This window comes from Scardinius erythrophthalmus (assembly GCF_964197995.2).
Source record: "Scardinius erythrophthalmus genome assembly, chromosome: 8".
NCBI lineage: Eukaryota > Metazoa > Chordata > Actinopteri > Cypriniformes > Leuciscidae > Scardinius > Scardinius erythrophthalmus.
This window is the reverse complement of record NC_138228.1, coordinates 32,734,692-32,761,668: the sequence shown is the minus strand read 5'-3', so window position 1 is coordinate 32,761,668 and position 26,977 is coordinate 32,734,692. Positions and strand designations below refer to the sequence as shown.

The 26,977-nt window shown below is 45.7% G+C and overlaps 2 protein-coding genes across 2 annotated transcripts in view; both read left to right on the top strand.

Annotated features, from left to right (window-relative positions):
- mthfsd (methenyltetrahydrofolate synthetase domain containing) overlaps positions 1–20,275 on the top strand; it is a 142,854-nt gene extending 122,579 nt beyond the window's left edge. The window contains exon 8 of the mRNA XM_081372065.1: positions 19,566–20,275. Within this exon, the coding sequence (XP_081228191.1) occupies positions 19,566–19,895 (330 nt within the window). The 3' untranslated portion in view covers positions 19,896–20,275. The remainder of the gene's footprint in view (positions 1–19,565) is intronic.
- Positions 20,276–21,665: 1,390 nt separating this feature from the next.
- On the top strand, positions 21,666–25,343 carry LOC308694377 (zinc finger MYM-type protein 1-like; the record flags this gene model as incomplete). Its single annotated transcript, XM_081371882.1, has 4 exons — positions 21,666–21,723; positions 22,194–23,181; positions 23,259–23,349; positions 24,816–25,343. The coding sequence occupies 4 exons, from the start codon at positions 21,666–21,668 to the stop codon at positions 25,341–25,343; spliced, it is 1,665 nt and encodes a 554-aa protein (XP_081228008.1).
- Between the last annotated feature and the right edge of the window lie 1,634 nt (positions 25,344–26,977).

The window sequence follows — 26,977 nt, the reverse complement described above, 5'->3', positions numbered from 1 at the left end:
TCCTTTGCCCAATATAACGTTAGATGGTCCTTTGCCCAATGTCAGTGGTGGGAACAATGTTTCCCGGGGTCGGAGTGTTCATCGCGAAGTTAGCAGGCGTGTTAGTGTTGTGGGGAACGAGGCGGCCGCGGGAGATTTTTACCGCGCTAGCCATGGTGACCGTGTGCGTCTCCGCAATCGCGGCGACAGTATTGTGGTGGAGACTTTGTCTAATGCCACTGGGTATGTTAGACGAGGTCGAAGTATTCATAGGACAGTTAGGGGGCAACGTGGAGGCAGGGTGGGGAGTCGCAATGACAATGACAGTAGTCCGAGCTGTGCACACTCGGCGCGCGCGCGAGGCAGATCTGGCCGCGCCCGCGCTGCTGCTCATAGCAGGAGAAGAGGCGATGTGACACGGGGCAGAGGGGCTATTATGCATAGTCTATCGCAAGACCACACCATGAAACACTACAAGAAATGTCACCTGGATGGACAGGGAGTCATTATCTCTACAGCAAAAGCCCTGCAACAATTTTTTTTTTTGTCTGCCATTTATTACACTGTTGATTTACTATCTATTTCTCTGACCATTTAGTAGTGTACAATATGTGTTCTTTTTTGTGTGTTCATGTCCTTGTGATGTGTGCGTCTTTGTCAGCTAAAAAATAAACATCAACAAAAACCACAAAAAGAAAAAAAAAAATACTAACATTGTCTCTCGTCTTGTCTCGTCATCTCACTTATGATCTGTGCCTTGCCATGGAGAGTGAGCTTTTGAACTAAACAGGTCTTGTCTACTTGTGTTTGTGTGTCATATGAATAATATATATGTGCCCCATACATGGAATCAGAGTGCCAACTGTATGTAGTAAATGGAAAATCTCTACAGCAAAAGGCCAACCGCTACATGTATTCGGTTTGTTTCTACCATTTATTAGTAATGATTTACACAGTTTGTTTACTACTTACTATTTACCTGAGCATTCAGTATTGTGCAATATAGCATACAGAAGGTGAGGGACATTTTGGGGGGAAAGAAGTGCTGCATTTTATCATTTAAACATGTGACTTTTCATAAAAATTCTATAATCCAAGATGGCCACCACCATATGACGTCATAATATGCAAATTAGATGGGAAAATGTAATCCCTACATAAACTTTGGGTCATCCTTAATATTTCTCTAATTTACAGAAAGTCTCTATCTTTTATCACTTTTAAGATATAGCCTTTTGAAATTAAGATGTCAAAATCGAACGTTTTAGGAAAAAACCTCTGGCGCCTAAAGGGTTAATAGAAAAAGACTCGAGGTCCTGTGAACAGTGCTTATGTATGGCCTTATTATTCGTAGACCATTTGTCGTTTACATAAATACACAAACCCCCCCCCCTCTGCTCTTACCGGATGCTTTGGTCCGATCGTAGCGATGCATGGAGCGTCCCGCTAGCTGTACAGCTGCGTCGGGGATATGCGGGTGAAGCCAGGTCTCAGATATGATTGAAATACAACAGTCCCGGACGTAGCGATCTCCTTCGGTAAGTAAATACAGTTCATCCATTTTGTTGGCTAACGATCTTGCGTTGGTGAGGAACATACTCGGAAGGGGAGGCTTGTGGGGATCCTTCCTCAGTCTCGCAAGAAGGCCGGACCGGCATCCCCGCTTCTGCCTTCTCTCCTTCCGCCGTCTTCGCCGCCTGCCAACGCCCACAACAAACCACGGAGCACCCGCCGGTCTCGCTATCTCAGTAGGGGTGTTATAAAAGCGGCTAGACTCTGCAGTATTTTCCAGCTTTTTAGTTGAAACCAATGTCTATTAATTCCTGTCTGCTATAGCAGTGTACAAAGGAGCATAGGGAACATAAAAACTCTAATAAAAGTGCTAAGAAAAGTACTAGCATCGAGGAGCTGCAAGCCGCTGCGACTGTGCGCGCCGCCATGTTCGTCCGGCCTTTATGTTCGTCCGTCCTTTATGTTCTTCTGTTTGTTATTAATTTGTTTTATTGTTATTAATTTATGTTTTTTTTTTTATCGCACTGCTCCCCCGGGGAATAGGCTTGTCAACCACCGACATCTAGGCCTACAATATGAAATATAGGTTAGCCTATATTGTTCTCGTCTCTATTTTTAACTTTTTATTCTATTTTTCTGTCCTTAAAAAAATCTATTGTTTACTATAGATGTAGTATTTCATCCTTACTGTCAATTGACATTAACCCCACTTACATTTCGGCAATTGAAAAAAAGGGCAATTGCTGCTGTTTTGCACAATATCCCTTTGCGCCACCTGGCGGTCATTTCGCAAATGACTTTAAAATGCGACTGGTTTATTTTTGCCGCGGTGGTTTTGCCGCGGCGGCTGACGCGGCGGTAATAGGCATTCTGGTTGGCCACCTACTGTATGCGTCCTTGAGATCGTCCCCCGCATGACCCGATGAAGGACCCATCTCTCGCTCGTCCATACGGGAGCCCCGCGAATATTGCTTCAAGATAATCATATAAATAATTGTTAATTCTATATGTAGCCATGCAGTGTCATGATAATAAATGGAAGATACAAGATACCAGGACAGGCGGATTAATGTGTGAATGAAAAATGGGTTTTAATTTAGACACATGAAAGACGGGATGAATTTTCCTGTACACTGGAGGTAGTTTGAGTCGGACTGCCACCGGACTAAGGACTTTGGTGACAGTGAACGGGCCAATGAATTTAGGAGCTAGCTTGCTAGAAACGGAGCAGAATGATCTTGGTAGAAAGCCACACATTTTGACCAACAACCTACACGGGAGGCTTCGACCGGTGGCGATCGGCTTTAGCCTTGGTGCGCGCCCCCACCTGGAGAAGAGTCTAACGGGCTCTGTTCCAGGTGTGGCGACACCTCAGGACGAAGGTGTGGGCTGAGGGAACCGCAACTTCGGATTCCAGACTTGGAAAAATTGGTGGCTGGTACCCTAAACTACACTCAAACGGAGAGAGGCCCATGGATGACACTGGTAACGAGTTATGGGCGTACTCCACCATTGAGAGTTGCTGACTCCAGGAGGAAGGATTCTTGGACACCAAACATCGCAACACTCTCTCCAAATCTTGGTTGGCTCTCTCGGTTTGGCCATTGCTTTGGGGATGAAAACCAGAAGACAGACTGACACTCGCCCCCAGTAATTTACAAAACTCTTGCCAAAATTTGGACACAAACTGGGGCCCCCTGTCATAAACCACGTCCATCGGGAGGCCATGTAAGCGAAAGACGTGATCTACGACAGTCACCGCTGTCTCCTTGGCGAACGGTAATTTAGGCAAGGGAATAAAATGAGCCGCCTTCGAGAACCGGTCCACTACGGTCAAAACGACCGTCTTGCCTTGGGAGGGTGGGAGGGTGGTGATAAAATCTAGCGCTATGTGGGACCAGGGTCTCGAAGGGACCGACAACGGTTGGAGTAACCCATCTGGGGGTTGATTGGAAGTCTTACCAATGGCACAAACCGAGCAAGCCAAGACAAAACTGTGAACGTCGCGAGCCATTAATGGCCACCAGAATCGTTGCTTTACTAAAAAGCTGATGTGGTTTACCCCTGGATGACACGCCACGTTGGAACAATGACCCCATCGAATAACGTTGGACCGTAATCCCTCCAGCACAAACAACCGACTCGGTGGGCAACCAGGCGGAGGCGTTACCCCTTCTAAGGCCGTCTTGGAGTTGAGTCTTTTGGCAGATCTAATATATTCCAGGTTCCAGTGATCTGTCCAAACGATAAACGGTACCCCCGACCTTTCTAACCAATGACGCCATTCTTCCAACGCTAACTTGACTGCTAACAACTCTCTATTACCAATGTCATAGTTGCGTTCGGCAGGTGATAACCGGTGAGACAAAAACGTGCAAGGATGCATCTTGTCGTCTGTGGGAGAGCGTTGGGAAAGAACCGCGTCTACCCCCACCTCTGACGCGTCGACCTCCACCACGAACTGATGCGAAGGATCAGGGGCAATCAGGATGGGAGCCGAAACAAAGCAACTTTTCAGATTGGCGAATACAGCTTCGGCTGTATCGGACCACTTGAACGTCGTTCTGGGGGAGGTCAAGGCAGTCAGAGGAGAGGCTAGTTGGCTGAAGTTGCGAATAAAGCGCAGATAGAAATTGGCGAACCCCATAAACCTCTGTAGGGCCTTACGGGAATCTGGACTTGGCCACTCTACCACAGCCTTAACCTTGTCAGGATCCATGCGCACTCCCTCAGATGAGATGATGTACCCTAGGAAAGGAACAGACTGTGCATGAAAAGTCCATTCTCTAGCAACCTTTGAAGCACTCATCTGACGTGCTGAACGTGTTCCTGGAGAGAAGAAGAAAAAAACAATATGTCATCCAGGTAGACATATATGAACTGATCTAACATATCTCTCAGCACATCATTGACGAGTGCCTGGAAAACCGCTGGGGAGTTGGACAGGCCAAAAGGCATAACCAAATATTCAAAGTGCCCCCTGGGGGTGTTGAACGTGGTTTTCCATTCATCTCCCTTCCTTATGTGGACCAAATGATAAGCATTGTGTAAATCCAATTTTGTGAAGACAGATACTCCCTGCAACCGCTCGAAGGCTGAAGACATCAACGGCAAAGGGTAAGTATTCTTTACCGTGATGTTGTTCAACCCCTGGTAATCAATACACAGTCACAGAGAAGTGCACAAAAAAGAACCCCGCCCCCTCTGGAGAAGTGGAAGGACGGATGAACCCCGTTGCTAGAGAATCAGAAATATATATTCCATGGCCTCCTGTTCTGGAGCAGAAAGCGAATATAACTTGCCTTTAGGCAGAGACTTACCTGGCAGTAAATCTATGGCACAGTCATAGGGACGATGCAGAGGAAGAGAAGCAGCACGGGACTTACTGAATGGCCCCAATCCACCCTGGGATTGTGTTGCACCAGCCATGGGTGGCCAAGAACAATGCTTGCTAACGGGGAGTCCAAAAGTAGAAATGACAGTGTTACTGTGTGATTGCCTGATGTGATGAGGGTGATCCGGTCCATGAAGTTACCTTCTGCTCCTGAGTCCAGTAAGGCTTGACAGTTGTGGGATTGGGTTGCCCATCTCAGTCTTACCGGGAGGAGAGTGGATGATGAGGTCTTCTCAGCGGAGATCCCACCCGATAGTAGCCTCATCTTCACTACCGGGCTCGATCTTTTACCGGGCAGGAGTATAGGAAGTGGCCCGCTCCTCCGCAATAGAAGCATAGTCCCCTGGACCTCCGCCTCTCTCTCTCTCTCCTCCCAGGAAAGCCAAGCTCTACCCACCTGCATGGGCTTATGATCGAAAATGGGGCTGACCGTGTCCCTGCCGCTGGCATGTGGAACCTCGACGACTCCAGGTAGTCTGATTGGGCGTGTACGTCGTTCCATCCGATTCAGACGAGCATCCACTCTCAGTCCCAGTTCAATCAGCCCGTTCAGACTCTGTGGTAGATCCACGGCGTAGATCTCCTTCTGAACACGGTCAGCCAGCCCATGCAGGAACATGTCCCACTGCGCCTCCGCGTTCAAATGGCACTCTACAGCCAGCGTGCAAAACTCGATGGAGTACTCCGATACCGATCGGTCTCCTTGCTGGAGGTCGGTAAGTAGCCTGGCCGCCTCTCTACCCGCCACCGCACCGTCGAAGACTATCTTCGTTTCTCCGGAGAGTGGCTGGAATGAGGCGCAGCAGAGATCTTGGTTCTCCCACGCCACCGCTCGTCCAGTCAGCACGGTCAGCATGAAAGCCACCTTAGAACGCTCGCTGTTAAAAGTCAGCGGTTGCAGAGAAAAATACATAGAACATTTTGTTAAGAATGCTCTGCAATAATTGGGTTCACCTGAATAACCCTCCGGGGCAGGTAAGCGTGGCTCTGGCTGATGACTCGGATCCATGGAAGTGGGCTGAACGGGCGGTGCAGCAGGACTCTTCAGTTGTTGGAGCTGTTGGGTGAGCTCAGACACCTGCGCCACCAGAGCTTGCACAGCATGACCCGTGTTCGAAATGTGTTCTTCCTGTTGATCCATGCGTGCAATACTACGCGAAAAGAATTCACTCAGACTTGTTTAACTTGCTGCATCCATACTGTGGTCAGATAGTTCTGTCATGATAATAAATGGAGGATACAAGATGCAAGTAACAACAGTTTATTTGTAAATGAAGTGAGTGCAAAGAGCAAGCAGTCTGGTGAGTGGCGCAGGGACGTAGACAGGCAACTTGCTCGGTGATGTCAGAAGTGCAGAGAAAATCCACAAGAATCCAGTATGCAGCAATAACTCCAGATGAACAGTAATCCCAGGGCAGAATGCAGAACAACAGGAATGAGAGACAAACACAGGCAAGGTAGCAAAGAGAACTGGAAACAGGACAGGACACTGGGAATTCTCACAACGATCTGACAACACAAGACACCAAGCAATGAACATATATAGGTGCAGCTGCTAATAATTAAACAGCTAAATAAACAGCTGCCGCTAATAATTATGGTGATTGGCAATCACCCTGACACACACACACACACACACACACACACACACACACACACTGACATACAGGCAGACAGAGAGACAGTGAATTCATGAACCGTGACATGCAGTCTCACCACCTTGAGCAATAAAGGTGCAGTCGCATTAGCAAAACTATGCGGGCAAAAAAACAGTCCATTTCAATAGTCTACCCCAGAGGTTCCCAAAAAAAAATTTCAGCCAAACCCCCTTTGACAATGATGTTGGTTAATAGTAACTTGACATGCAGGTAAACATAAAATGTTTTTAGTAAGCATGTAAAATTATGCATTTACAGTACATGGCTGCATGATTTGGTTAAATGTATATTGTGATTATTTTGCCATACTTTGCCAATGTAGTCAAAGTCAACAGGCGGGCTGCTGCATTCTGGACCATCTGCAGTCTGGAGAGAGAGGCCTGACTAATGCCTATATAGAGGCCATTACAATAATCCAGACGAGATGAAATGAAAATATGAACAAGTTTCTCAGTCTTGTAAAGACAGGAAAGATTTCACCTTGGTTAGTTGTCTCAATTGGAAAAAACTAGTTTTAACTACCGAGTTAATCTGTTTGTCCAGTTTAAAATCACAATCCATAATAACACCTACATTTTTTACATAGGGCTTCACAAGTGGATTCAATTCACCATGGTCCAAATGTATTGATTCATAAGTGCCTCCCGGCGTAAACAGCATAACTTCTGTTTTATTTTCATTAAAGCTAAGGAAATTTAGTGCCATCCAGGCCTTAATTTCCTCAAGACATTGCAATAGAGGTGTTAAAGTGCGAGTATCATTTCTTTTCAAAGGCAGATCATTTTGCTTATCGTCTGCATAACAATGAAAGGAAATACCAGATTTCCTAAAAATATGTCATAAGGGGAGTATATACAGGGAGAACAAAATAGGCCCCAAAATGGAGCCCTGGGGGACCCCACACATGAAAGAAGCCGTTGAGGAGGTAAAGTCTCCAAGACAAACTGAGAAAGTTCTTTCGGACAAATAGGATCTAAACCATTCCAACGCAGTACCCTTAATACCAACACATTGTTCTAAGCGTGTAATCAAGATATTATGGTCCACAGTATCGAATGCAGCCGAAAGGTCTAGTAAAATTAAAATTGCACAATTCCCTGAGTCAGTAGTAAGTAACAAGTCATTGAAAACCTTCAACAGAGCAGTGTCTGTACTATGTAAGGATTTAAAATCAGACTGAAACATTTCATGAATACCATGTAGATCTAGAAATGATTTCAGTTGTCCAAATACGACCTTCTCCAATAGTTTAGACAGAAACGGAATTTTCGAGATAGGTCTAAAATTAGCAAAGGCTGATGAATCCAGATTAGATTTCTTGATTACTGGTTCCACTGCTGCATGTTTAAAAGACTTAGGTACAACTCCCGAGGCCAGGCTACTATTAATAATTGTAAGTACTATAGGACCAATAGCTTCAAATTAATATTTTAAAAGACATGGAGGAACAATGTCCACGCCACATGAGGATGATTTCATTTCAACAATGATCTCCCTCAATGAAACGAGACACCGGCTCAAACTGATTGAAAACAGCAGAGCATTCAGTGAAAATGGATAAAGTCAAAGTGAAAGAAATATTAGCTCTAACTCCATCAATCTTATCGATAAAAAAGTGTAAAAAAAAGTCACACATTTTGGCAGAAGGCTCTAACCAAGTAGCTTGGAGTATTCAAAACAGCAGTAGTACTGAACAGCACAGCAGGCTTATGAGAGTTATTACAGATAACATTAGAGAGATACTTTGATTTCCCACATCTAGCAGTTTTTTGATATTTAGACAAATTCTCCTTTAAAATGTCAAGTGAGATCTGTAATTTATCCTGCTTCCAGCGGTGTTCTGCCCTTCTGCATTCAAGCCTTAGATCGAGTAGTAGCATTCAGCCACGGTTGAACTCTATTTTTTTCTCGAACCGTCCTAAAGGGGGCCACTATATCCAAAATATTTTGACAGGTTAAAAAGAACAATGAGGTTAAGTCATCGGTGTTAAGGCCATATGAGGGCATTGAATAATCATCCTCAATGCCATTAAAAGCCTCAAAAAATAATTGGGCAGTTGAAGGATTAATCGTCCGACAGCGACTGTTTGGAACAGTCACTTTAGAATCACACAAAATACATATATCAAATAAAACAGACAAATGATCAGAGAAAGTGGCATCACAGACTTCGATATTACCAATAGGCAAGCCACATGTTAAAACCAAATCTAGTGTGTGTCCACATATGTGTGGGACTAGTGACAAATTGAGTTAAGTTAGAAGACTCCACAAGATTTAAAAAAGCTTTAGCCAAAGGCTTGGCGGGACAGCACACATGTATGCCAAGTATGAAGCACAGCTCACACAGACGTCACTTTCAAACCAATTCGCTGAACAACGGTGAATGTAACCGCACCTTAACTGAATCATTTCCAGTCGAGATGACCGAACATATAATTGTCCAACATTTGAGAAAATCTCCAACATTTACCTCAGAATTTTCCTGTCATCGACAGGTGCGCAAAACAGGATATTACTTATGAAGCAGAAAAGTTTTAAATGCTTTAAAATCTAAAACATTACAACAACAAAAACTAACATTTAACATCAAATGTGTAAAAACCACTAAAAAAAGATGTTTTTGCTTACCTTTTGCTCAGTGTACAGTGACAGTTGGCCGTTATGGTTTGAATGATGTGCATGCGCAGAACTTCGACTTTCAAGCAAATTTTTAAAATAGAACAAGCGTTATGAATATGATTTCGAACAAATGGATCAGTGGTACATGTTGATGAGTCAACCTCATTTCAATCTTGAATGTATGTTTTATTTTCTGATAATTTTTTCCCCAACATAATTGTCAGCACAGCAGCCGTTGGAGATGAGAGTAAATCGCATTGTCACCAGCCACGGGCGTGTATTTATATATTGTAGAGGAACTGATATGATAAGAGAACCATATATGATGAATGAAGACCAGGAGTTAGAAGTGCAGCCAATTGAAGACAGGAGTCAGAATTATAATAAATTCAAGAATTCTTTTACTGAAGATAGTTTGCAGTTTCATCAGGCAGAAGTTAGCTTCAAGACTCACAAGGTCTGCCGTACGTTCACATTTCCACAACAATTATACCTTTCCCTAAGGTCACTAAGCTTCAGGTTTAATGATTCTGATTGGCTAAGAAATTTTCCTCCGATAGGCAGAAGCATTATCATTTATAGATATTCCTGATGGCACCAGGACCCTGGTTTAGGTGCAGAGTGACCCAACGAGGTCAAGTCTGCGTTTTTCGGCGCCAGGTTGTCAATGAAACAAGTCATTCCATCTCTCTAACAAAGAATACTAACACACACACACATACACACACAGCTACACCAGATCCAGCCTCGTAGAGGTTGAAATTCCCAAAACATATAGATAACATGTTCTTTCTCTTAGTGAGAGGTGCTGACGCTTGAAGAAGTCATTCAAACCATTTAATGTGTAGAAGGAAAAATATTGATTATTTATTGATAACTTGATTATAAATCATTATATATATATATATATATATATATATATATATATATATATATATATATATATATATATACATACACACACACACACACACACACACATATATATATATATATATAGCCTATATATATACACACACACACACACACATATATATATATATATATATATATATATATATACTGTGACGAGTCTCTCTGGGCATATCAGCGTCGCCCTGGCAACCAACGCACAGCACCTGCACGTCCTCATCACGGGCTGATCGGTCACAGCTGCAGCCCATCATCAAGCGGCTGTAAAAGCCGCCACTTCTCTCACTTCGACAGACAACCTGTCTCATGCTGAACGTGCTGGTACTAACCCTTTGTTCCTCACTTAACAGAAGGCAGCGAGTGACCGACAGCCCGACTGAGCACGCCTGGACAACCACCTTCACGAGCACGAGGACTTCACAAGAGCACCAGCCACGAGGACAGCACTCATCTTGTTTCACCGTTTCACCCTTTTTGAAGTAACACTAATAAATCCACCCTCCGGGGCTATTGTTCACTGAGCGACCTTGTTGTGTGATTTCTCACCCGTGACATCTGGTGGAGAATGCAGGCAACTGCATGAGAAATCACACACAAGTGTTTGCAGTTCACCGCAGTAATATTTTTTCTTTCTCTCTGTTCACCACCCCCAGCACCGATCGGCGCTCTCTCTCTCCGTGGAAATGGAGGAATTACTGCAACGCCTCACAGAAGTAAGCATCCGTCAGCAGCAAATAATGGAACATCTGGCCACTCGGCAGGGCAGAGCTGAAGAAGACATCGCTGCCCTCAATGCCCAGCCGTTTCCACTACCTGACCCCCGAACGCGAGCGACCCGACTTTTACCCAAAATGACGGCTCACGACGATGTTGAGGCATTTCTACAAATATTTGAAACCACTGCTAACCGTGAGGGATGGCCCATAGAAGATTGGGCTTCCGCGCTGGCACCCCTCCTCACTGGTGAGGCTCAGCGAGCTTATTTTTCCCTTCCTCCCGCGATCACTGACGACTACAGGGAAGTGAAACGTGAGATCCTCGCCCGGCTGGGTCTTTCCCCCATCTGTGCAGCGCAACAGTTCCATGAGTGGGACTTCAAAGTCCGGGTGCCAGCGCAAGCCCAGGCCGCTGATTTGGTCCGTCTGGCTCAACATTGGCTGCTGGACGGGGAACCCACCGCAGCTCAGGTAGTGGAACGAGTGGTCGTCGATCGCCTCCTCCGCGCCCTGCCTCGGTCCCATCGTCAGGCGGTGGGTATGAGGAACCCCGCCACTGTCCTCGCCTTGGTGGAGGCGATCGAGCTGGCGGATGCTGTCCACCAACGGGAGGCGGGAGAGAGAGTGCCGCCATTTCCCCGGAGGGTGGTCCAGGAGCGACGCGCGCCGGAGGGCACCTCGCGCGCAGTTGGCAGACCGACAGTTCCGTCTCCGGTGGACGAGCCGATGCCTACTGCTGAACCCTCGACGCCCCCGCGGACCTGGCTGGCGGGCTGCATCCTCCATCAGCGCGTTCCACCTGCGGCTCCAGAGGCGGATGTCAAGTTGAACGGCAAGCTCATCCGCGCGCTTCTGGATTCGGGCAGCGCCGTCACCCTCATCCAGGCCCATCTGTGCCCTCCTTACCCCGGCCAGAAAAGTTACCTACCGATCACGTGTGTGCATGGAGACACCCAACAAGTTCCAGCTCGCCGCGTGAACATCGCTGCCGCCCATGGCACCTGGCCCGTTGAAGCTGGATTGGTGAAGAACTTACCAGTCCCATTACTGCTTGGAAGAGATTTGCCGGGGTTTGACCGCCTGCTCACCGCCGCCGCCCAGCCCACCAGCCCGGAACGGAACTGTCGCCGCCGTCGCCGGCCACAGGGACCACGCTGCCGGCCGGCGCTGCTAGCTTCGGACAGCGGGAGAGATGGTGAGTCCCCCTCGTTAAATACTAACCTCTTCTATGAAGTGTTCCAACAGGCCAGCGAGGGGGGCTCTTTTGCCAAAGACCAGCGGGAGGACGATCGTCTGAAACACTGTTGGAGTCAGGTTAGAGCCATTGACGGCAAAGACGTCCTCCCACGGCCCCATCCTCTCCCGCATTTTGTAGTCCGAAGCGGTCTGCTATACTGCGTCGCCCAGCGAAGGGGGGAGGAGAAGGAACTTTTGGTCGTCCCTCGGACGAAGACGGAGACCATCCTCGAGCTGGCCCACTCCCATCCGATGGCAGGTCACCTAGGAGCGGCTAATACTATCCAGCGAATCCGGGATCGGTTTAACTGGCCAGGCCTGGAGGCTGACGTGAAGGCTTTTTGTAAAACCTGCCCGACCTGCCAACGCACGGCTCCCAGGACTCCTCCCCCCAGCCCGCTGATTCCCTTACCCATCATCGAGGTGCCCTTCGAGCGGATCGGAATGGATCTGGTGGGGCCGTTGCCTAAGTCTGCCCGGGGACATGAACACATCCTCGTCATCGTGGATTACGCCACCCGGTATCCAGAAGCAGTCCCCCTGCGGAAAGCCACAGCGAAAGCCATCGCCCAGGAGCTGTTTCTGTTGGCCAGCCGGGTCGGCATCCCAACTGAGATCCTGTCTGACCAGGGAACACCATTCATGTCCCGGCTAATGGCTGACCTCTGTAGGCTGCTGGGGGTGAAACAGTTGAGGACAACTGTCTATCATCCGCAGACCGACGGACTCGTGGAACGCTTTAACCAAACCCTAAAACAGATGCTCCGAAGAGTAGCAGCGGAGGACAAGCGGGACTGGGACCTTATGATCCCCTACGTCCTTTTCGGCATCCGCGAGGTCCCTCAAGCCTCAACTGGTTTCACCCCCTTCGAACTCCTCTTCGGCCGCCAGCCTCGGGGCCTGCTGGATGTCGCTCGAGAAGCCTGGGAACAGCAGCCTGCACCCCACCGCACGGTCATCTAGCACGTAAAACAGATGAGGGAGAGGATAGACCGCGTCATGCCATTAGTCCGGGACCACCTCAGCAAGGCACAGCAGGCCCAACAACGCCACTATAATCGGGCAGCCCAACCACGGGAGTTCCAGCCGGGAGACAGAGTTATGCTTTTGGTCCCTACCTCTGCCTGTAAATTCCTGGCGTCGTGGCAAGGGCCATACACCGTTGTGGAGAAGGTTGGACCAGTGACTTACCGGATTCGCCAACCTGGAAGAAGACAAGCAGAGCAGTTATACCACCTCAACTTACTAAAGAAGTGGCAAGGGACCCGAGACCAACTCGCCGCCCTCAGTCTCACCGATCCCGTGGTTGTCGACATGAATCCCCACCTGTCGGCTGCCCAGAAGACCGAGCTGCAGCACCTGGTCAGACAGTTTTCAGATGTGTTCTCCCCTACGCCCGGGCAGACTAACGTCATCCACCACGACATCAGGACGCCCCCTGGAGTAATCGTCAGACAACGGCCCTACCGAGTCCCAGAAGCTCGTCGGCAGGCTATTGAGGAGGAAATCCAGGAAATGCTGAAGTTGGGGGTAATCGAACCATCTCGCAGCCCATGGTCCAGCCCTATCGTGATGGTACCCAAGCCGGATGGCACCCTCCGCTTCTGCAATGACTTCCGCCGGCTGAACGAAGTCTCCGAATTCGACGGCTATCCCATGCCTCGGGTCGACGAGCTATTAGACCGCCTAGGGAGGGCCCGGTACATCACAACCCTGGATCTCACAAAGGGATACTGGCAGGTACCACTTACCTCTTCTGCTAAAGCGAAGACTGCTTTTTCTACCCCTAGTGGCCACTGGCAGTACCGGACCCTTCCCTTTGGCCTGCATGGAGCACCAGCGACCTTCCAGCGCATGATGGACATCGTCCTAAGACCCCACCAAGCGTATGCAGCCGCATATTTGGACGACGTCGTGGTGCATTCCGAGGCATGGGATGAACATCTGGAACGTCTGCGGAGGGTGCTCTCGGAGCTCCGGCGGGCTGGACTAACCGCCAACCCCCGAAAATGCCACCTAGCGTTGTCCGAGGCGAAGTACCTGGGATACCAGGTCGGCCGAGGCCTCATCCGCCCCCAGGAAAAGAAGGTAGAAGCCATACGCGCCGCTCCAAAGCCTCAGACAAAGTCCCAGGTACGAGCCTTTTTGGGGTTGGCGGGGTACTATCGCTGTTTTATCCCCAACTTCTCCTCTTTAGCCGCCCCCCTGACAGACCTGACCAGGAAGGGGCAGCCCGAGAAGATCTGTTGGACGACAGCCGCCGAGGAGGCCTTCGCCCTACTGAAGACGGCACTGACGGCGTCTCCGGTACTCCGCGCTCCTGATTTCGGCTGCCCCTTCCTGCTGCAAACGGATGCTTCTGACACCGGACTAGGAGCCGTCCTGTCACAAGTCCAGGAAGGTGAGGAGCATCCCATTCTCTACATCAGCAGAAAGTTGTCCCCGGCAGAGAAGAACTACGCCGCCGTCGAGAAGGAGGCCCTGGCCATCAAGTGGGCAGTCCTGGAGTTGCGCTATTACCTCCTTGGCCGTAAGTTCACCCTGCTGACCGACCATGCCCCTCTACAGTGGATGGCCCGGGCAAAAGATACCAATGCCAGGGTGACCCGCTGGTTCCTCGCACTCCAGGACTTCCACTTTGAAGTACGACATCGAGCCGGGGCCGCCAACGCCAACGCCGATGGACTCTTACGGATGTGGACAACTTTTTCAGGTCTGTCAGGGGTCGTTCCCCACCCACCCCTTGTTTCACCCCTACTTTCTCCCCTCGTTCCCAGGGCCAGAACGACGCTTAGGGGGGGGGAATGTGACGAGTCTCTCTGGGCATATCAGCGTCGCCCTGGCAACCAACGCACAGCACCTGCACGTCCTCATCACGGGCTGATCGGTCACAGCTGCAGCCCATCATCAAGCGGCTGTAAAAGCCGCCACTTCTCTCACTTCGACAGACAACCTGTCTCATGCTGAACGTGCTGGTACTAACCCTTTGTTCCTCACTTAACAGAAGGCAGCGAGTGACCGACAGCCCGACTGAGCACGCCTGGACACCCACCTTCACGAGCACGAGGACTTCACAAGAGCACCAGCCACGAGGACAGCACTCATCTTGTTTCACCGTTTCACCCTTTTTGAAGTAACACTAATAAATCCACCCTCCGGGGCTATTGTTCACCTTGTTGTGTGATTTCTCACCCGTGACAATACACACTGCTCAAAAAAATTAAAGGAACACTTTGAAAACACATCAGATCTCAATGGGGAAAAATATCATGCTGGATATCTATACTAATATGGACTGGGTAATGTGTTATGAACGAAAGGATGCCACATCGTTTGATGGAAATGAAAATGATCAACCTACAGAGGATTGAATTCAAAGCTACCCCGGAAATCTAAGTGAAAAAATGATGCAGCAGGCTTGTCAATTTTGCTGAAATTTCATTGCAGTAACTCAAAATGGTACTCAGTAGTTTGTATGGCCCCCACGTGCTTGTATGCATGCCTGACAACGTCGGGGCATGCTCCTAATGAAACGACGGATGGTGTGCTGGGGTATTTCCTCCCAGATCTGGACCAGCGCATCACTGAGCGGTCTGCACAGTCTGAGGTGCAACCAGGTGATGTCAGATGGACTGAAACACAATGTCCCAGAGGTGTTCTATTGGATGTAGGTCAGGTGAGCGTGGTGGCCCTTCAATGGTATCATTCCTTCATCCTCCAGGAACTGCCTGCATGCTCTCGCCACATGAGGCCGGGCATTGTTGTGCACCAGGAGGAACCCAGGACCCACTGCACCAGCATAGGGTCTGACAATGGATCCAAGGATTTCATCCCGATACCTAATGGCAGTCAGGGTGCCATTGTCTAGCCTGCAGAGGTCTGTGCGTCCCTCCATGGATATGCCTCCCCAGACCATTACTGACCCACCACCAAACCGGTCATGCTGAACGATGTTACAGGCAGCATAACATTCTCCACGGCTTCTCCAGACACTTTCCTGTCTGTCACGTGCTCAGGGTGAACCTGCTCTCATTTGTGAAAACCACAGGACACCAGTGGCGGACCTGCCAATTCTGGTGTTCAATGGGAAATGCCAATCGAGCTCCCTGGTGCTGGGCAGTGAGCACAGGGCCCACTAGAGGACGTCGGGCCCTCAGGCCACCCTCATGAAGTCTGTTTTTGATTGTTTGGTCAGAGACATTCACACCAGTGGCCTGCTGGAGGTCATTTTGTAGGGCTCTGGCAGTGCTCATCATGTTCCTCCTCGCACAAAAGAGCAGATACCGGTCCTGCTGATGGGTTAAGGACCTTCTACGGCCCTGTCCAGCTCTCCTGGGTTATAATGGGTTAGTTCACCCAAAAATGAAAATTAGCCCATGATTTACTCACCCATAGCCTAATTAAATGTCCTGGCTTTGTCCTCACACATACAGTAATTAAAAGTTGTATAATGGCAGTGAATGGCTGGACAAAATTTAAAACCCAAAAAAAGTGCATCCATTCATGATAAAAAAAAATACTCCAAATTGCTCCAGTAGGTTAATAAAGGCCTTCGGAAGCGAAGCCATGGGTTTTTGAAAAATACCTATATTTATAACTTTATAATCTAAAATAACTAGCTTCCGCCAGACGATCGTACGCATACTAAGCAAATTGACTTGTGCCACAAGAGTAACCTGTGACACATGTATGATGTAGAATGTATCGTAAGCTTAGACGCCTCTCGTGGTTTAAACAAATAGGGCTGTGCAACAAACTGAAGCTTCTCTTCTATAATATACGTTGTGCGTCGAGTCAGGGGTTAGTCTTCCACCGTAAATCGATGCGTATGGTCGGTCGTCTGGCTGAAGCTAGTTATTTTAGATTATAAAGTTATAAATATGGGTATTTTCCTTACACAAACACATGGCTTCACTTCAGAAGGCCTTTATTAACCCGCTGGAGTAAAAGTGGAGCACTTTTATCATGGATGGGTGGACTTTTTTGGGCTTCAAATTTTCTCTAGCCATTCACTGCCATTATAAAGCTTGGAAGAGCCAGGACATTTTTTAATATAACTCTGATTGTATTCATCTGAAAGAATAATGTCATATACACCTAGGTTGGCTTGAGGGTGAATAAATCAGGGGCTAATTTTCCTTTTTTGGTGAACTATCCCTTTAAAGACATACATCATTCTTATGAAAATACCTAAGATATTGCTATCATGTGTTTGTCTTCATGTTTCTTCAGTCAAATGTATCTATTTGCATGTTATTATATCCATATTGGCATTTCCTGAAACGTCATAAGTGAATCATTCTATGAATCTCACTTGTTGACTTTCTGCACGAGGTATGAATCAGTGTGTACTGGGCTTCCAGTATTGAATGAATGTACAGAATTGACATGAAAGTGTTTAGCTCTCCATATCGCTATCATTAGGGGTGTAAATCGGACAGTTCATCACGATACGATATCGATTCTCTCAGCCAGCGATACGATATTTTCCGATACTTCAAAAAATTCCACGATCCGATTCGATTCGATTCAGGGCTATATCGATCGATTAATCGATATTTAGATATTATGTTCACACAACCAGTTACGTTTTTATTAACTCACAAATGCAATCAAAATATATAACATGAACGTTTAATTAAACACTTTGAAAATTGCATACCCTCTCCCAATTGGGACATTTATAACAGAAGTGGTCATTTGCAAGTACTCCATTCTTGTTCATTTTCATAAATCATGTTTTTTATTATTATTGTGCATCCAAGAAATATCAATCAAACAGAAGCTGGGTTGTTTTGATTAATAATAATAACTTAAAAAATACAGGTAAATTATAAAATTAAAGTTAATTGAAAGTATGCTTTAATTTGTTAAACTTTTTTTTTTTTTTTTTAGCAGAGCAGATACATTCACATTTCATCTTTCTGAGTCAAACAAAACCAAGTAATTGCTATGATAAATAATACAACACTCGGTTAATCTTCATAACGTTAATCTCCTCAGCTGACATAGACGCCTGACAAACTTTGTTGTTGTGATAACGTACACGCAGTACGGAGAGCTTTTCCCTCACAACTAAACGAGCTGCTTTAGTAAGGTTCCGTGAAAATGTTTCAGGTTTTATTTTTCTTTTACGCCCTGAAGAAGATATCACGAGTTCATTGAAATTATCCATTTTACATTTACATTTATTCATTTAGCTGACGCTTTTATCCAAAGCGACTTACAATGGCTATATATATGTCAGAGGTCGCACGCCTCTGGAGCAACTAGGGGTTAAGTGTCTTGCTCAGGGACACATTGGTGTCTCACAGTGGATTCGAACCCGGGTCTCTCACACCAAAGGCATGTGTCTTATCCATTGCGCCACACCACCCCTTTATCCATCCTCGATCACTTTTAGTCAGCTTTGACGAAACTCCTCTTAGCCAGCGCGTCTTTTCAAAGTGACATCTGACCTGAATACTGCGCGCTGAGTCACTAAAACGGACTTATCGTGTTGTGTTCACCAACAAGGGTGCGACTGCTTGTCTGTTTCTGCTGTAAAACATGAACTCGCGATGCCTTGACAGCGGACAATACCGACTTTTGTGAAAAAAAACTTGTTTAGGGTTCAGTCAGTCTTGTCAGGCGTCTATTTCAGATGAGGAGATTAACGTTATAAAGACACACCGGCAGACAGTATGGTTGGTGAGTAAACGAAAATGTGCGCTTTGGTGGAAGGATGTTACGTGAGAATGTGGAGAGTGTCAAAATAAAGGTGTATATCGATATTTTAAGTGTGGAATCGATGCATCTTATCGTTAGACATTATATCGATGCATCGATCCACATCGATGTATCGTTACACCCCTAGCTATCATCTCCCCATTTTGGGTAAATAGAAAAATAATACTAAAGTACTTTGTAACGTAGTTTTTAAGCAAACTACTTATTTACTCTTACTGGAGTCATATTATTTTTCAGTACTTCTACTTGTACTCAAGTAAAGTATTACTTAAGTAGCAATACTTATACTTAAGTACAATTATTTAGTACTCTTTCCACCACTGGTTAAAAGCCATTACAATGTGGAAACATTTTACACATCTGCTCCACATGTTGGTAACATGTTTTCCACATGTGATCACTTATGTCCACATGTGATCACATGTGGATATAACAAAATGTAGTTAACAAAATGTGGTTTTTTTTTTCTGTAAAGGATGGTGCATGGCGCAATTCGATAGGGTTCTTATATTGTCAGCTACCGATTGTTAAGTGAACCTTTGAAAAGGAACGTCTCTGTTATATGTAAACTTGGTTCCCTGAATCGGGACCGTAGCATCATCTACAGATGCAGCATCTTGTTCCCTATTCAGAGAACCAAGGTTACATATGTAACCAAGATGTTTCGTGTTGAGTTTTTCAATGTGACCTGAGATCATGAAATTCCTGAGAAATACCTTAACAACCTTAACTGACAATAAAAAATAAGCTCTATTCCGATGGTCCCTTCAGATTAACTAAACTATTACAACTTACTAATGCTTTCAGTTACACACAGAAGTACTGAAGAAAATACCAATTCTGAAGACACTAAGAACACTGGAGCAGGAAGCTGGGAAAGATGTTGCTTTAAAGACAACACCTGCTGGAGCGGATGGAACCAAGAAATCCAAAGAGCTAAAATGGCAACCTGATTGTTATCCTAAAGCTGAGCTTCAATGTGAATGTTTAGCTTCTGAAGGTGACAAGTGTGCTGCATTTGAGCGCAAATTCCCTAAAAGTCCTGTCACCACTGTATACTTGAGTGACTTTCCCGCTGGATTACATGCAAGTGAGTTGAATTGCTTGCTCAGAGAACAGGAAGCTATTCCTCTGTGAATCATCTGGCAGGGGGCAAAACACAAGGCATTCCTGCTGTACATCGATGACACTGGTGCGGAGCATGCTCTCACCAATCAAAAAAAAAAAACCCTCTCCATTTATAGCCACACACTACATGCTGAATGTGTCAGGAGTTAGAGGCTAAAGTCCATGGCAGGATACAAAACAGGCTGGTAAAGGACACTAGGCTCCTAGAGAAGGTAGTGTTCAATCCAGATTTCTGACCTGTACACCTTTCTAAACAAGAATAAAGTTTTCTGAATAATCATTTATCTAGTGTATGCTTGGATCTGAACTCTCACACAAGGAATCATGAAAATGTGAGTTTCGGCTGAAATCACAATGCCTGAGAATAATAAAGTGTTATGCTAAATGTCTCTATTCTTATGTATTTATTGTTTAGTTAAACAGTGTCAATAAGTTTTATGATACCAGCTTTTCTAAAAGGTATGTCTATGAGTTTATATTAATTTAATTGAAATGGTTCATAATAATATTACAAATCAAATGAATTTTGCTTTTCCCAAAAATGCAATTAACATGAAATTACGTGTACAAGCTTTGAGTGCTAGAATCGCTGTCTGCTCATGAAGTGCTGAAATATACAGTATACGGTATAAGAACTTTTATACTACAGGGCTGTTGAATGCTTCATTGGCCTGTCTGATAGATTGCTCCTGTCTGCCTTGTAGCTTCTGCTGCTGTTGCGTTGGTTTGTGTGTAAGCTCCGTATATCTTTCTGTTTTGAATCATTATTTACTATCATTCCTTGTCGTTTATACTACTAAATATAACTTAATCAACATCACACATTAACCTCACATCGCTAGCTTCAATCTAAATTATTAGGGATTATCGTTATTGCTAGCACAACACGCTAGTAATTCGCTAGTAATTCTATTCATAGACAATTGGAAAAGTTTTTGGGGCAGACCTGAGCTGTTGAAAAGAGATGGTATTCATCCCTCCTGAGCTCAAACATGAATTGGGGATCAGGTCAGGAACCGACCGTTTGCCAGCTGTCTCATGTCAACAAGGTCAGATAAATACCATCACATAGAGCCTCTTTCATCCAATATATCATCATATAGAGACTGTGTCTGTTCCCCGAATTAGGACAGACAAAAAACTTCCAAACCCATCTAAAGGTAAAAAGTTAATTGATGTTCAACAAATAAAAAACAGATATAATACAAATGAGCAAAATGATAAAGCTTGGGTTGCTGAATATTAGATCCCTTACTTCAAAAGCACTTTTTAATGATATGATTACAGACTACAATCTAGATGTGCTGTGTTTGACAGAAAGTCATAGGGTTCATTGTCATAATCATACTCTAGATCTAATATTATCACACAGAATCAATGCTGATGCAGTTGAAATTCTGCAGCAGAGCGATGACATCTTAGATCATTATCTAGTCTCGTGTAAACTTCATTTAGCCAAGACTAATATTAGCGTAGACCAGGGGCGGCTGGTCTATTATGGGCGCTGGGGCGCCGCCCCTCCTACCAAGTTTAAACAAATAAAAAAATTTTTTTTTTTTAAGTTTGACAAAAACATGACTTTCTTCTGTACAGGTGTACGTGTTTTACACACTAGAAGGAGGGGGAGGGGGCGTGGGGGTCTTTTTGTCTGCCAGCATCATCGTGTGCCGTGTAGTTTTATGCTCGGGGCGCCGAGAAAGGGCGCCCTCGCTATCTAACCAATGGAGCTCTGATATGCTATAAAACGTCACTAAATATGACCAATTCAACCAATCAGTGATGCGCAGTAATAATTCTCCGATGGGCGCTTTGTCTCTGCGCCCATTGGAGAATAACGGTGTGGTCACGTGGCAGTGAGATGAGATTCGGCGGGCGGAGCCCGTCTTTCTTTACAAGTTGACAATGGCGGCGCAGGCGACACACGAGAAAGAGACCGTGCAATCTCTTCTTCAAACTCCGTTTGAAAGAAGACCACTGGCTGAAAAACAAAAAATAAAAGAAATGGGACCGGACCAGCCACAAATTAACATCAGACAGCAGGTGAGAGACAAGGAAGCGTCTTATACTAGAGGCTTTTCGCGGACATGGTACACTAGGAAGCCGTGGCTAACCGGCTGCGGAGTAGCTAACGCGCTCTTTTGCTTCCCTTGTTTGCTTTTTAAAACTGCTGGAAAGCTAACATTGCTACTCAGTTGGATGATGGCCATCGACTTTGTATAAGAAGGCACAATGAGGAAGTGGACAAGAATCGATATATTCTTTCTAAACTGATTGACTGTGTCAAATTTTGTGGTGCCTTTGAATTAGCTTTGCGTGGCCACGACGAGACTGAAGCCTCTGAGAACCCAGGCATTTTTAGGGGCCTTGTTAACTTCGCCTCGTCGTTGGACGCTGCTCTGAAGGAGCACTTGGAGGGAGCTACTGTGTTCAGAGGTACGTCCAAAACGATTCAGAATGAGCTGCTGGACTGTATGTTGACTGTTGTTAAGGAGTACATTCACGAGGAGGTGACTGCGGCTGATTACATTGCCATTCAAGCAGATGAAACATCTGACGTGTCTGTCCAGTGCCAACTTGCCCTTGTACTTCGCTACATCGACCGCTACAACGTCATTCAAGAGCGCTTTTTTGAGTTCATACCAATTGAAAACGCGAATGCTGAAAACATCGCTCAAGCACTTTTGGAAAGGATGAGTGCATTGATCCCACCCAAAGACAAGACAAAATTAATAGCTCAAACTTATGACGGAGCGAGCGTTATGCGGGGTGCCACTGGAGGAGTTCAGCGTAAAGTGATGGATGTGTATGAGAACGCACACTACGTACATTGTTACGCACATCAGCTCAATCTGGTAATGCAGCAAGCCACCTCAAAGATACCCAAGGTCTCCACATTTTTCTCGGAGCTAGGTGGATTTTGTGCATTTTTTTCAAGGTCGCCCAAACGGACCAGCGTGCTTGATGATGTTGTTGGCAGCAGACTTCCGAGAGCGTGTGCAACAAGGTGGAACTTTCACAGTCGCTCAGTAAACACTGTATATGAGCACAGGGATGATCTTCTTAAGTGTTTTAAGACCATTCAGGACTCTGGGAACTTTGATGCTGTGACTGTGAGAGAAGCAGGAGGGTTTGTGAGGATGCTGGAGGATGGTACATTTTGCTTTTTTCTCCAACTATTTCACAAAATCATGCCACACGTCGACATGCTCTTTCAGCAGCTTCAGAAACGAAACATTGACCCCATCTTCATCAAAGCTGCCATCTGCAATTTTGCCGACAGCATTCGAAACATCAGGTAAATGTGAAAAATCATAGAAATAACATGTATGCAGAATAATGTAGTATTAAGCAATTGTTTTATGTTTAAACAAGGTCTTCCATATTCACTGTGCAAGAGGAGATTCCAGCTGCCAAGCGACAGAGGACACTGGGGCCCGCAGAACAACATCGGATTGCTATTGAGGTACAGCTTATTTCACTTTCATAGGCCTCCTCTTGTGCTCTACAGTAGTGCTTCACAAACTGCTGCACGTTTACTGGTGCCACTCAAAGGTCCTCTGTTGTTCTATAGTTTTAAATTTGTGTTATGTTTGGAGCAGTTACTAATGTTCTGCCAAATCAAATTCACTTTATCCGTTAGGGACTTCATTTGCTGAGAAAGTGCCACTACAGATAAAAACATAGCACATGTACATCTCTCTATAAATTACAGAAATGTCTGTCTGTCTGTGTGTCTGTTAACCACATATCTCTCGAACCGTTAGTCCGATGGATTTCAAATTCGACAGGTGTCTTGCCACGGGCACGAGTAAGTGCAGTGCCAAGTTTGACGTTGTTTGGATGAGAAATGCTATCATTAAATATATAATTTTTAGAAGGTTGTGGTTTAAAAATAAACATTCTGACATAAACACTCAGTCAGCTACACTGTTTACTTCTGAATATTATAGTTTGGTTCCAGAACGTGATAAATCCATTTTGATTAATTTGAGTAAAAATGTGTTTTCTTTACCAAGAAAGTGGCAAGATGAAAACGACTATTTTCTGTTTCAAACTTTCACATAGCATCTTTAGGTTATAATAACATAAATAATTCAAATCCAGATTTTGATTTTCAAAGATTTATTATAAAAACGGATTATTTTTTCCCAAAAATGCAATAAATTCATGACACTTTTTTTTTTTCAAAATGCAATTAATCCATTGAATCAATATAAAAGTTATTTTTTTTATCATATTGAAACTGTTGAAATCAGCCTTCGCTAAGAAATATCTCCTGAACTTTTTTGACAGCGATCAGCTCACAAAAACTGATTTTGCACAGGCACTTTGCACTGCTCCCTGAATCGACGCGCTTATTCATTTGTGGATGTAAACTGAATCTATAAGTCATCTATGCTGTTTACTTCTGAATATTATATTTCATTCTGGTGTGCTTAACGTTATCGCTACTGTGTAAATGCTATTTACCAACTAAACATATCCTTTTCAATGCGTTCACAGTCTCTTTCATCGGCATAATTTGTAGTAGCCTATTCACAAACTGTTTGCTCAAGCATAGCGTTTTCTCGGAGTTCACTGTGTGCTTTCTACCATGCACAAATAAAAATGTCATTGAACTTTTGCTGTGTAATTGTAACAATGAGCACTCAAACACCAAACCAACAATTACTAAAAACACACTCAAAAACTGATTTTGCACGGGCATTTTGCACTAGTTACAATTTTATTTTGGATTTCCTCTTAATCTCAATTTACCAATGATTTAGTTCTATTGTAGATCCTTGATTAGTTTTGGTTTAGACAACAGTATTTCATACCTGATTTTTGCATATCCACATTTACAACTATATTCAAATTATTGTGACATAATTTAATGAAGTTCTATGTAAAGCAATTAATATGTTATTTATTTTCTATGTTTTACAGGTGTGTGATACCATCTGGGCTCAGACAAAGGAGCGCTTTGCATTCACTGGGCACCTTGTGAGTTCAACACTGCTGCATGGAGAGCTGTTCTCACAGCATGCTAAAACCTTTCCAAGTGCTGCATTGAATGCCACCGTGGAGGCCTATCCAATGCTGAACAAGGCTAGACTGAAGACAGAACTATCCTTGGTCTATGAAAACCCGGAGTTTGAAAAGTGTAGTGGTGCAGTGCCACTGTATCAGTTTTTTATGGAGAACAACCTTCAGTGCACATTTTCAGAAACTGTTAATCTTCTGAAAATCCTTATCACTACTCCAATGACATCAGCAGAATCTGAAAGATGCTTCTCCACTCTAAAAAGAATCAAAACGTTCCTAAGGAGCACAATGTCTCAAGAAAGAATGAATGCCCTTGCCATCCTTTCTATGGAGAAAAAGATTGTGAAAGACATGCCCAACTTCAACAACAAAGTTATCGATAGGTTTGCAGCCCAGAAAGAAAGGAGAGCCAAATTTCTTTACAAGTGACAGTGCACAATCATCTCAGCTGCTTCTCTCCATCAGGCACTCAGCATCTCCTCTGCTCCTCCAAGCACAACAGCATCTCCTCTGCTCCTCCAAGCACTCAGCATCTCCACTGCTCCTCCAAGCACTCAGCATCTCCACTGCTCCTCCAAGCACTCAGCATCTCCACTGCTCCTCCAAGCACAACAGCATCTCCACTGCTCCTCCAAGCACAACAGCATCTCCTCTGCTCCTCCAAGCACAACAGCATCTCCTCTGCTCCTCCAAGCACTCAGCATCTCCACTGCTCTTCCAAGCACAACAGCATCTCCTCTGCTCCTCCAAGCACAACAGAATCTCCACTGCTCCTCCAAGCACAACAGCATCTCCACTGCTCCTCCAAGCACAATAGCATCTCCTCTGCTCCTCCAAGCACAACAGAATCTCCACTGCTCCTCCAAGCACTCAGCATCTCCACTACTCCAAGCACAACAGAATCTCCACTGCTCCTCCAAGCACTCAGCATCTCCACTACTCCTCCAAGCACAACAGCATCTCCTCTGCTCCTCCAAGCACAACAGCATCTCCACTACTCCTCCAAGCACAACAGCATCTCCACTACTCCAAGCACAACAGCATCTCCACTACTCCAAGCACAACAGCATCTCCACTGCTCCTCCAAGCACAACAGCATCTCCACTACTCCTCCAAGCACAACAGCATCTCCTCTGCTCCTCCAAGCACAACAGCATCTCCACTACTCCTCCAAGCACAACAGTATCTCCTCTGCTCCTCCAAGCACAACAGCATCTCCACTACTCCTCCAAGCACAACAGCATCCCCACTACTCCTCCAAGCACAACAGCATCTCCACTGCTCCTCCAAGCACAACAGCATCTCCACTACTCCTCCAAGCACAACAGCATCTCCTCTGCTCCTCCAAGCACTCAGCATCTCCACTACTCCAAGCACAACAGCATCTCCACTGCTCCTCCAAGCACTCAGCATCTCCACTACTCCAAGCACAACAGAATCTCCACTGCTCCTCCAAGCACTCAGCATCTCCACTACTCCTCCAAGCACAACAGCATCTCCTCTGCTCCTCCAAGCACAACAGCATCTCCACTACTCCTCCAAGCACAACAGCATCTCCACTACTCCAAGCACAACAGCATCTCCACTACTCCTCCAAGCACAACAGCATCTCCACTACTCCTCCAAGCACAACAGCATCTCCACTGCTCCTCCAAGCACAACAGCATCTCCACTACTCCTCCAAGCACAACAGCATCTCCTCTGCTCCTCCAAGCACAACAGCATCTCCACTACTCCTCCAAGCACAACAGCATCTCCACTACTCCAAGCACAACAGCATCTCCACTACTCCAAGCACAACAGCATCTCCACTGCTCCTCCAAGCACAACAGCATCTCCACTACTCCTCCAAGCACAACAGCATCTCCTCTGCTCCTCCAAGCACAACAGCATCTCCACTACTCCAAGCACAACAGCATCTCCACTACTCCTCCAAGCACAACAGCATCTCCACTACTCCTCCAAGCACAACAGCATCTCCACTGCTCCTCCAAGCACAACAGCATCTCCACTACTCCTCCAAGCACAACAGCATCTCCTCTGCTCCTCCAAGCACTCAGCAT